This window comes from Chiloscyllium plagiosum, unplaced genomic scaffold, assembly GCF_037043375.1.
Source record: "Chiloscyllium plagiosum isolate Xiang-an unplaced genomic scaffold, Cpla_swu_hap1 HiC_scaffold_40, whole genome shotgun sequence".
In the NCBI taxonomy this organism is placed as follows: domain Eukaryota; kingdom Metazoa; phylum Chordata; class Chondrichthyes; order Orectolobiformes; family Hemiscylliidae; genus Chiloscyllium; species Chiloscyllium plagiosum.
Window position 1 is genome coordinate 12029133 of NW_028270178.1, and position 12394 is coordinate 12041526.

Sequence of the window (12394 nt, forward strand, 5' to 3'; positions counted from 1 at the left end):
TGAGATAGGATGGATTGTATTTGATTGGTTTGATACAGTTCTAACACCATTGCTGCCATTCACATTAGTTTTGTTGTTCAATGCTCTGACGGTCAGACATATTTTAGTGGCCAGTCAAGTCCGTAAGGCACTGAGGTCTCAGAACAAGGGAAACATCTTGGGTGATCCAGAGATCAAGCGCAGACGGAAATCTGCAATATTGCTCTTCACAATATCTGGCAGTTTAATTCTTCTTTGGTTGACAACTGTCATAGAATTCATATACTATGCCGTCAAAGGAACTGACCCAATGGACTACATCGATTCTGAGTATATATTTCAAAAAGTAGGGTGGCTGTTCCGTAAATAAGTTGCTGCACAAACACTTTTATTTATGGAGTGACTCAGTCTAAGTTCAGGGAACAGGTAAAAGGTATGGTGACATATTTGTTTGCCTCAATCATTGCATCATTTCATAAATATAATTAAATGAGGATTGTCCCAATACCTCCATGTTGCTACACGGACAAAATATAGCAGTGCACCTTTGGGGAGCAGGTGAAGACTGGGAGGAAGTCATTTGAAGGGGCATGGGGAGAAGCAGTGAAGCCCATGAATGACAGAGATGGGGTCAGGAATGCTGCCTTTTTGCAAGCTGCAGTGATTCCATTCTTATAGATTCATCGTTTCATATCGTGCAAAACAAGTCTTTTTCCCCATTGAATCTGCGCTGACGTAATGACTACTTGTAGTAGAATAACCACAATTTCTGCACTTGACAGTTATGGTATTTGAAAGACTCATTCTATTTTATTATTTAAGTTTGTAACGATTCCAGCCTCCATTGCGTTCCCAGGTAGCGCTTCACAATTCTCACCAAACACTGAATGAAAACGATATTTTTCCTCAAATCCTCACTGAATTTCTTGCCCCTTGCCCTAAAGCATGCCCTCTCGTGATTGAGCCCGCAACAAAGGGGACCAGTTGCACTTCATTCGCCTTGTCCATACCCCTCAAAATCTGATATACCTCCACCATGTGGAAGGAAGCATTCCAAACTTATGCAACCTCTCTCTGTTACTCAATTTCGTCACCTGAGGCAAAACCCTGATGAAAACCCTCGGTACCTCATTTGGTGCTATCACAGCCTTCCTGTAGTGAGATTACCAGAACCAGTCGTGACCTCACAACCCTCTCTACAACACCAGCATAACCACTTTGCTCTTATACTGTATGCCATCATTGAAGAAAGCAAGTATTTGATATGCCTTCTGAACTATCCTATTCACGTGTCTTCTGACATATGTGAATAATTATTCCAAGATCTTTCCGTTCCTCTAAACTACCGAAGGTCCTGCCGTTTATTAAATAATCACTCATCTGTTTTGTTTTCGAATGTGCTTCACCCTGACCTTATCAGAGTTAAATATCATCTGTCAATGTTCTACCCATGTGATCAGCCCATCTCTAACTTGCTGTAAGTTCCAATCATCTTCTTTGCTATTAACAACTCCCCTGCTAATTTTCCTAACATCGCTACATGTTTTCATCTATGTCGCATCTGTCTGTAACAAACAATAAGGGTTCCAGTACTGATTCGAGTGATATACTGCTGGACAGCGGGCTCCAGTCGCTCAAACAACCTTCTACGAATACTTTTCTGTGCCACTACTAAGCCAGTTTCTGATCCATCTCGCCAAGTTTCTCTCAAGTCTATATCTTTTAAGCTTCTCAATCAGTCTTCTATTTGAGACATTGACAAAACATTTGCGAAAATCCATATAAACTACATCAACTGGACTACCCCCACCCAAACCTTTGATGACATTTTATAACAAATTCTAACAAATTTGTTAAGCATGAACGCTCCTTGACAAGGCCATGCTGGATAATCTGAATTAACCCATCCCATTCCAAATGGGTATTAATTCGCTCCTTGACGATTTTCTCCAATAATTTCCGTCGCACTAATTTGAGATACACCAGTCTTAATTTCCTCGTTCATCTTTATCACCCCTCTTAAAAAGTGGAACCATATTAAACATTCGCCAAATTCCGTAACACCTATTCTATCAACGTTTCTTATCCAGAAATAAACTATTTCAGAAGACAAACGCATAAATTATTTCAATGTGATCATGTTTGTTTAGTCTAGCAGGCACATTTTTGTCCATTCGTCATCACTTTATCATAGTCGGTTTCTGCCATCTGGCTGTTGTCTCCATTAGATGACCGAAAAGATACTTTTCATATCTTGGCAAATTGATACAATGGATTGTCCTCAATCCGTAATAAGAAGACACACAATATGTGGAAATAGATGCATTCCCTTATCATCTCAACTTCATTGCAGTCAGTTTCGTTTCCCCATCTCTTCTGTACCAAAACTGTTCTTCTTAAAGTCGGAATATGCATGATATGTATCTGTTCTGAACCTAAATGACAGCAACTCGACTTTCTCGATTGGTTTTCTGTTTTTGACACTGTTCCCGACATAACTCTGCTTCAAAGCCTCTCCATAAATTAGTTCTGTTGCTGATTTCACAGATTTAATGCATCACAATATATCCAGACTTGAACTTCAATCTTATTTTATTTCTCCGTTGGTAATTAAATTTGTATTAAGACAAATCCTGCATATGCTTCCAATAAGATGACGGTGGAGCAGGGATTCTGAGAGAGTGGCTCGAACGTATGTGGGGACTTCCTTCTCCAAAGTATGTGGGAACGCCTCATCTTCACCATGGATATCCAATCCCTCTACATCTCCATCTGCCATGACCAGGGCCTCCAAGCCCTCCATTTGTTCCTCTCCCAACGTCCCCAACAGTACCCTTCCACTGACACTCTCATTCGTTTCGCCAAACTGGTCCTCACCCTTAGCAATTTCTCTTTCGAATCCTCCCACTTCCTCCAGACCAAAAGGGTAGCCATGGGCATACGTATGGACCTCAGCTATTCCTGTCTCTTTGTTGGCTACGTCGAACAGTCCATCTTCCGTAATTACACCGGCAACCACTCCCCACCTCTTCCTCCGCGACATTGATGACTGCATTGGCGCCACCTTGTGCTCCCGCGAGGAAGTTGAGCAATTCATCAACTGCACCAACACATTCCACCCTGACCTTAAATTTACCTGGACCATCTCTGACCCCTCCCTCACCTTCCTACATTAATGACGACCGACTTGACACTGACATTTTTTACAAAACTACCGACTCCCTCAGCTACCTAGATTACACCTCTTCCCACCCTACCTCTTGCAAAAATGCCAGCCCATATTCCCAATTCCTCCGCCTCCGCCGGATCTGCTCCCAGGAGGACCAGTTCCACCACAGAACACACCAGATGGCTTCCTTCTTTAGAGACTACAATTTCCCGTCCCACGTGGTTAAAGATGGCCTACAACGCATCTCGTCCACATCCCGCACCTCCACCCTCAGACCCCACCTCTCCAACCGTAACAAGGACAGAACACCCCTGGTGCTAACCTTCCACCCTACCAACCTCCGCATAAACCAAATCATCCGCCGACATTTCTGCCACCTCCAAACAGACCCCACCCCATGGATATATTGCCCTCCCCACCCCTTTCTGCCTTCTGCAAAGACCGTTCCCTCCATAACTACCTGGTCAGGTCAATGTCTCCCTGCAACCCACCCTTCCATCCTGGCACCTTTCCCTGCCACTGCAGGAATTGCAAAACCTGCACCCACATCTCCTCCCTCACCTCCATCCAAGGCCCTAAACGAGCCTTCCACATCCATCATAGTTTTACCTGCACATCCACCAATATCATTTATTGTATCCGTTGCTCCCAATGCAGTCTCCTCTACGCTGGGGAGACTGAACGCCTCCTAGCAGACTGCTTTAGGGAACATCTCCAGGACACTCACACCAATCAACCACACCACCATGTGGCCCAACATTTCAACTCCCCCTCCCACTCTGCCGAGTACATGGAGGTCCTGGGCCTCCTTCACCACCGCTCCCTCACCACCAGACGCCTGGAGGAAGAACGCCTCATCTTCCGCCTCGGAACACTTCAACCCCAGGGCATCAATGTGGACTTCAACAGTTTCCTCTTTTCCCTTCCCCCACCTCACCCTAGTTCCAAAATTCCAACTCAGCACTATCCCCATGACTTGTCCTACCTGCCGATCTTCTTTTCCACCTATCCACTATACCCTTCCCCCCCGACCTATCGCCTTCATCCCCTCCCCCACTCACCTATTGTACTCTATGCTACTTTCCCCCACACCCCACCTTCCTCCCACTTATCTCTCCACCCTTCAACCTCTCTGCCTGTATTCCTGATGAAGGGAGTATGCCCGAAACGTTGATTTTCCTGCTCCTCGGATGCTGCCTGAACTGCTGTGCTCTTCCAACACCACTAATCCAGAATCCAGGGATTCTGAACCTAGCGCTCGTTCACTGTGCTCGACCATCTCTTCATTTCTTTTCTTTTTATTCCCTCTAACTTCTGGTTCTTTGTTTCTCTTTTTCTATACATTTATATTTACCTCTCGATGATGCGCGAAGTCAGTGTGGTCGCATCAACTGCAGTGAGTTGGCCCAGAACAGACTGTTCACAGTCAGTGAGTGAGACCAGCATGGACACGAGTGTGTACGCGAGGGGGGCCAACGCAGTTTCCTTTCGAATGAAGAGGGTTGCCTTAGCTTTTTATGTTCATAATTTGTTAGGTCAAAAAACAAGATGAATAGAAACCCCGGATCAGGGTAAAACATAAATCAATGAATGACATCACACCTCATGTGGACGCACTCACTGGATATTGAACACTTGAAGCACAACCTGTGGGAGACAGGTTACACTTAGCGGTTATAAAATGTTTAACTCTCAACACGGGCAATCAATCAGATTCTCATGACAGGGACATGGTGTGTAGATTGGTTGCTTTGGTGCCGCTTTCAGTGACTGAGAGAGGAGAATTGGAAGGGAGATGAAGTGAATAGTTCTTCATTTTGGGGATTGTAGTTTGTTACGAATATGGAGAGGGAAGGGAGTGTGTGTGAGGGAGTGACGGAGATATGCTCAGATATCGAGATGGCGATACAGATACTGACTTGTTCTACTGCATAGGATTGAACGGTTTGTTCCTAATTCATTGTTTGTCGTTAGTGAGGATGACGGCGGTATGAGAGGAGGATAATTCGGGTCTGTTGAATGCTTCTCTTGCATTGTGTGACAAGTCAGGGACACTTCCAATAGCGAAGTGTCCATGCATGCAGCAAGTATGTTTACCGGCAGTTCCTGATTAACTATATGGAGTGGCTGAAGTTGCAGATGGGCTCAATATAGAGCACCTGCAATACTGAGGACCTCCTGGATGGAATGCTCAGTGAGTGTGCACCTCTACAATAAGGGCTATACAAACATACCTGCCACATCCTACAGGAGGATCGAGCAACTGCCCTAACATCCATTCCCATTGTTCTGAATTCCCAAGGAGATGATTGAAAAAACTAGTAAACTTACAAATCCAGCGGACAGAAATTTTTCGTTTGGTTGGAGGAGGAGGATAGGTGAGACACTATGTATGTAGTAAGGCAACTGCCCAGATATGTAACCTCCCTTACTCAGCAGTCCTGTGTCCACTTCACCTATTCATGAGGTAAGTTTTTAATGAAGGAATTTACTTTCCCAGCAGCACCCCCACCCCCTCCCCCGGCCCTCACCCTCACCGCACCCACTGCTGCATCTGTATTACATCCAGTGCCACACACGACAGAATGAAGGAACAGGTGGATAGGTCAGTTGGTCGTGTGGGTGAAGGGTGCATGGTGTCGATCTTAGGATTTTGGATCATTATCGGGTGGGACTGGTACCTGTCAGACGATTCACACCACAATGAACATGTGTCTAATGTACTTTCTGGGAGATTTGATCGTGCTGTTGGGCAGCTTTTAAACTAATTGGCATGGGGTTGGGAGAAAGAGGACATATAAATCTGGATTCATACCTTAATGCTAATTCCACCATATGTTTGGCTCGCTGCTTCTCCATATTTGTTCTACATCAGGTTTTCCTGTTCTTGTACTCCACTATATCGGACCAGCCACAAAATAATAGAAGGCTTTCCTGATTTCCTTGAGCTGTCCCCATTTTTTTTATGATCAAAGTCCCTTCCTTTCGAAACTTAGCTTTTCGGCTAAGAAGGTGGATACTTTGGCACGTTTTTCAGTAACGTCATGTTCCAGTGCACCAGGCAGTTGAGTCTAACCATACTGTCTGTTATTTGGCTGCCCAACAATAGTCAAGTCCGAGTATTTTTCGGTGAGAAATGTTGAAACCAGTTGTCTAGACCTGGAGGTATTCCTCATCCATGCGAAACCGTGTCGAACTGGGAATAAAATTCACTGGCATAGGCCATTGCTCCAAGCCTCCTTGGTGCTCTGGTAAGTGCCCAGTTGTGAGGGTAATGTCCATGGCAGCTAGTTCTTGTGCGACTGGGTGTTTGGTGTTTGGTATCTGCAGTTTAGGACCTTTCCCAGGGCCTGTTCATTTATCTTACCTGTCTTACTCCTTCCATTAAAATAAGAATACTTCAGACAATCATTGATACCATGTTCATTAATTGTTCCTGCTTGTTCTTTCCAATGAATTACTCGATTTAATTTTTGAATTTTCCTCAACCAATTTACTTGATAACCTAGTTTTCCTGTTCCCATATCCCTGCCTCACTAGGATCATAGGATCACGGTGGCTTAGTGGTTAGCACTGCTGCCTCTCAGTGCCAGGAACCTGGATTCGACTACAGCCTAGGGCTACTGTGTGTCTGACGTTTCCATATTCTCCTCGTGTCTGCGTGGGTTTCCTCTGGGTGCTCCAGTTTCTTCCCACAGTCTATTGTCTATTGTCTATTGTCACAGTCCAAAGATGTGCATGTTAGATGAATTGGCCATGGGAAAATGTCCATAGTGTTCAGGGATGTGTAAGCCATGTGCATTACTCAGGAGTAATGCTGAATAATAGGGGAAGGGGAATGGGTCTTGGACAGATACTCTTTGACCTACAATGCATCTCATCCACATCACACACCTCTGCCCTCAAACCCCACCCCTCCAATCGTAACAAGGACAGAACCTTGCTGTCTTCACCTTCCACCTTACCAACCTTCGCATTAACCGCATTATCCGCATTATCTGCTGACATTTCCGCCACCTCAAAATGGACCCGACCACCAGGGAAAACTTTCCCTCCCCACTCCTTTCCACTTTACGCAAAGACCGTTTTTTCTGTGAATACCTGGTCAGGTCCACGCCCCCCAAGAACCTTCTTCTGCCATCTCTGGGACACCAGTACCCACCAACACCCCCCACCCCGTGGCTGAATATTCCAACTCTCCCTCCCACTCCATCAAGGACATGCAGGTACTTGGGTCTCCTCCATCGCCAAACCTTTACCACCCGGTGCCTGGAGGAGAAACGCCTTATATTCCGCCTTGGGACCCTGCCAGCACACGGGATCAATGTGGATTTCACCAACTTCCTCATTTCCCCTCCCTGGCATTATTCCACTCCCATGCCTTCAACTCGGCACCGCCCTCCGTACCTGTCCATCACTGCCCCCTCTGACCTTCTCCCTCACCTTTATCCAACTATCTCTTTCTCAGCTACTTCCCCCAACTCTACCCACTTCCCATTTTTCTCTTAGAGCCACTGGCCCACAAGCCTCTTTGATGAGAAAGTGAAGTCTGCAGATGCTGGAGATCAGAGCTGAAAATGTGTTGCTGGAAAAGCGCAACAGGTCAGGCAGCATCCAGGGAACAGGAGAATCGACGTTTCAGGCATAAGCCCTTCTTCAGCATCTGCATCTCCAGCATTCCTAAAGAAGGGCTTATGCCCGAAACGTCGATTCTCCTGTATCCTCATGAACGACGTTCCTCATCCCTGGAACCATTCTTGGAGATTGCTCCGAAACTCTCTCTCCAACGTGTTCACATCCTTCCCATAATGTGATTGCCACACTGTACCCAATTGTCCAGCAGGTTCTAACCAGGGTATTGTACAAGTTCCACTTCACCTCCCTGCTCTGAATGGTCTGGAAAGAGTGGATGTTGGGGAGATGTTTCCATTGAGAGGAGAGACCAGGACCCGAAGGGACAGCCTTAGAGGAAAGGGAAAACCTTTCAGAACAGAGATAAGGAGAAACCTCTTCAGCCAGATTGTGGGGAATCTATGGAATTCATTGCCACAGAAAGCTGTGGAGACCAGGTCATTGAGTATATTTAAGACGGAGATAGATAGTTTTCTGAGTACTGAGGGGATCAGGATTGTAGAAATTGGGAGAATGGGGTTGTGAAACAAATCAGCAATGATTGAATGGTGGAGCAGAGATGATGGGCTGAATGACCTAATTTCTGTTGCTATGCTATGTCTGATGATTTTAAAACTGAGCCATTGCTTTCCATAATTCATTCCCTTTTCAAATAGCCAAACGAGAGCGGTGTTTCCTGGGTACCTGGTAACAATCAGCTGTTACACTGCCCTGCTGAATGGAGAAATTTTGCTAATAACTATCACTGTTAAGTGGATGTTATTTGCAAATTCTGCATTTTTATCATTAACTTCAGTTTCAATTTCAGTGTGACTCAAATATTTGTACAGATTTCAGATGTCTGTCTGCTTCCAAACGTCAACAGATTCAGTAACTCGGATAGTTTAATGAGAGATTCCTGGGTTTATTCGTTCTTTTTCAGTGAGGTTTCCCTTCAATATTCGATCAAAAAACAAAAACTGAATTCTAAATCCATTGCATTTTGGCAGATTTCTATTGTGAACTAAAACATTTGCCATTTAGTGAAGAGATATTTGATACCACGGTTTAACTCTGCTCTGAATTTCCTTTGGGTTAGTCCATAGATGCATGTGTTTGTTGATGAACTGAGAATCTGTAGCATGTATCCAACCTGCTGAACAATGTAAACTGGTGCATTAAAATGTTTGTTTTGGTAATTAAAATTCACCAATTGCCAGGTCAATGAATGCACAAGGTTTGTCATCCATAACAGTACGAAGTTGGCTGATATTGCAAACAATAAAATCATAGAATTTCTCCGGTTTTTCATTTCGCGATCACAGCCATTTCTGTCTCTGTTCCAGAGTTCTCTGCGCACTTTATTTTTTGTTATAATGTGCATGACAGTTAAAACATTGAAGAGCAAGATCAAACATATCGGGAATAAAGGGTTGACAATGCTTTCAATGCATTCATATGTCCTCCAGAAAGAAGAAGTCCAGTAGTCAGGTTTACCAATGCAGTACCACGGAACATTGTTAATCACAATCATAGGCGTATATACAAAGAAAATAGGAATGCTCCGCAAGCAACTTCCCATGAAAACAGCTGATAGTATGGTAATTACTGTTCCCTTGTTAAAGTACCTGCGTTTAATGTTTGAATAACAAATAGCTGCACATCTATCGAATGTAAAAGCTACTGTAAACCATACACAAGCGTCAATAGACACAGAGTACAGAAAATGTCTGAGAGAGCAAACAGGAGTTAAAAACAAGAAACTAATTGGGAAATACATATTATTAATGCGGTGTAGAAGCACATCAGTCACCATCACAGCGAGATCAGCTCCTGCCATAGCCAACAGGTAGTACGAGATACATTCAGAGAGACCACACTTACCCCGAGACAGGACAACCATAGCCACAAAGTTGACTGTAAAAAACAGGGTTATGATATCTGTTAATGTTTTCATAAACTGGATGTAAGTTTGCTCAGTGAGCTGAAAGGTTCATTTCCAGACATTTTGTCACCATGCTAGGTAACATCATCAGTGAACCTCCCATGAAGCGCTGGTATTATGACCTGCTTTCTGTTGATGTGTTCACATTTCCATGGACTGCTGATGTCATTTCCTGTTCTTTTTCTCAGGGGGTGGGATACGAGTCAATATGTTTGTCGGTAGAGTTCCTGTTGGAATGCCATGCCCTAGGAATTCTTTTGTAAATATTTGGCTTGTCCTAGGATGCATATGTTGTCCCACTCAAAGTGGTGTCTTCTTCATCTGTATGTAAGTATACTAGTGAGAGTGGTTCATGTGATTTTGTGGCTAATTGATGTTCATGTATCCTGGTGGCTAGTTTTCTGCCTGTTTGTCTAATGTAGTGTTTGTTACAGTCCTTGCACGGTATTTTGTAAATGACATTAGTTTTGCTTGTTGTCGGTATAGGGCCTTTCACGTTCATTAGCGGCTGTTTTAATGTGTTGGAATTGACTACCAGACTACTCAGACCTCTTGGCATCATGGTAGCCCACAAACCAACCAACAAAATAAAAATAAGCCTTCCAGCTCAGCGAGCTAACTTACATGCCTATTATCAACATGAACTACAAATCTCTCAAAACTCACTTTCATAAACATTTGTGTTTTGAGCAATTGAATTAAATTTCTGACGACAGTTTCATTATGATTCTTTTATTTTATACACATACATTTAACTGTGTACTTAGACTTCATTGATGTATGAATTGATCCAGTGGTGATGCAATACTCAACACCATAACAATGGGTGCAACCAAACTGAAATGACAATTACAAAAAGAACATGAGGCGTGTGTACGGATAAACTCGAGGAAGGGGAGATGATGGTTTGTATATGGAGTCTGAAAGCACAGAGATGGGTGTTTAGCTCAAACTTGTCCATGCCAACCAAAATGTCCATCCAGGTGAACTCCATTCCCCTGCACTTGGCCCATATCCTTCTAAACATCCATGTATTCATCCCAAATGTCTTTTAAATCTTGTTAGATTACCCGCCTCAACCACTTCCGCTGGCAGCTCATTCCATATGTATACCAGCCCCTGTTGTAAAACGTTGCCCCTCAGGTTTCCTTATATGCTTTCCCTCTCTGACCTTAAACTGATGCCCTCTAGTCCTCGATTCCCCAACCCTGGGAAAAGACTGAGCACATTAACCCTATCCATGCCTCTCCTGATCTTATACACTTCCATAAGATCCCTCCTCGGTCTTCCATGCTTGTCCTAATTTATCCAACCTCTCCCTATAGCTCAGACCACTGAATCCTGGCAAAATCCTTGTAAATTTCTTCTGCATTCTTTTTGGGTTAATAACATCCTTCCTATAGCAAGGTGACCAAAACTGAATACAATGCTCCAAGTACAGACTCACCAATGTCCTGTACAATTACAGCATAACTTCCCAACTTCTATACTCACTGCCCTGACTGATGAAGGCCAGTATGCCAAAACCCTCTTCACTGCCCTGTCGACTTGTGGCTGTACTTTCAGAGAACTGAGTTCCACTACACTCCTGAAGGCTATACCATTTACCATGAAACTCCTGCCTTGATTTGACTTTCCAAAATGCAAGTCCTCACACTTATCAATATTAAACCGTTTGGTTATTATTATTGTCACCTGTAACCAAAATACAGTGAAAAGCTTTGATTTCTAGCAGGACTGGTCGTATGCTCACAAAGTCTCTTTCAAACTATTTCTCCCTCCCTCTTTGTTTTTCTCCATTTCTGTTTCTCGAAATTACACTGACATTTTACAAGCAGCTAGGCATATTCTCTCTCTTTCTCTCTCTCTCTCATTCTCCCAGTCTAGCGACTGGAGCCTTGTTGTTTGTCAGCTCCTCTCCACAAATAATATGAAGAAATGTTGAACATACATGGAGCATAACCGACTGCATGGCAAATTCCTTTGAAATAAAGTCGAACAATAGGATCATCAGAAATGTGAACGATCTGTGTACATTCCAATGTATTCCAATTCATTGTCAATTTTACACACCCGTTCGGTCAAAACGTTATCAAAGTCAAAAGATCAGTCATGCTTATGAAGGGAAGATGCATGTTATGCTTGCGCCTTAATCAGCAGACATTGTTGAGCAGATGTACTGATCCATGACAAGCAGGTAATGGTAATAAGTAAGCAAGAACTAATACAACGAGGAACTCAAAACAAACAAGAAACAATGTGAGGCAAGCAGCTGGACCGCAAAAGGAAGCAAAAATGATTTGCATATCTAACTGCTTTGTATGATTATAATTACCTGGCATAGCAACCACCACAAGGACTGGGTAGTAAATCCGTTCGATCTGATAAATTACTGGATAATCCATTGCATGTGAGGCGAAACGATCCTGTGAGCTTGGGAACAAGACACTCACTGAATGAATGGGATTTCAGTGCAGTCCTGAGTTATTGTGAACTGATGCATCCGGGGAATTAATTAGAGACAGGAAAAGAAAATAAGTAAATGGAACGTGTCATTTCACTAACTTCAATGGGATTCAGGTAAAAACAAATGTGACCCACACATTTGACAGAGAGTTGTTAACACTTAATGGGATATTTATATATTTGGTGAATGATGAGGTATCTGTGGATTGTTATAGAATATATTA

General features: G+C 43.6%; 1 protein-coding gene across 1 annotated transcript; it reads right to left on the bottom strand.

The window, feature by feature from the left end:
- Positions 1 to 8783: 8783 nt before the first annotated feature.
- Positions 8784 to 12109, bottom strand: LOC148138319 (putative G protein-coupled receptor 139). The gene is made up of 2 exons (XM_087981629.1): positions 12040 to 12109; positions 8784 to 9676 (listed from the first exon to the last, which is right to left on the bottom strand). Exons 1-2 carry the CDS (start codon positions 12107 to 12109, stop codon positions 8784 to 8786), a joined length of 963 nt encoding a protein of 320 aa, XP_087837755.1.
- Positions 12110 to 12394: the final 285 nt, after the last annotated feature.

Excerpts from the sequence above, each read along its gene's own strand:
- LOC148138319 (XM_087981629.1), bottom strand. The coding sequence starts at position 12,109 with ATGGATTATCCAGTAATTTATCAGATCGAACGGATTTACTACCCAGTC. Across the intron at positions 9,677-12,039 it reads TGTGGTGGTTGCTATGCCAG|TCAACTTTGTGGCTATGGTT; the intron begins GTAATTATAATC and ends TGTTTTTTACAG.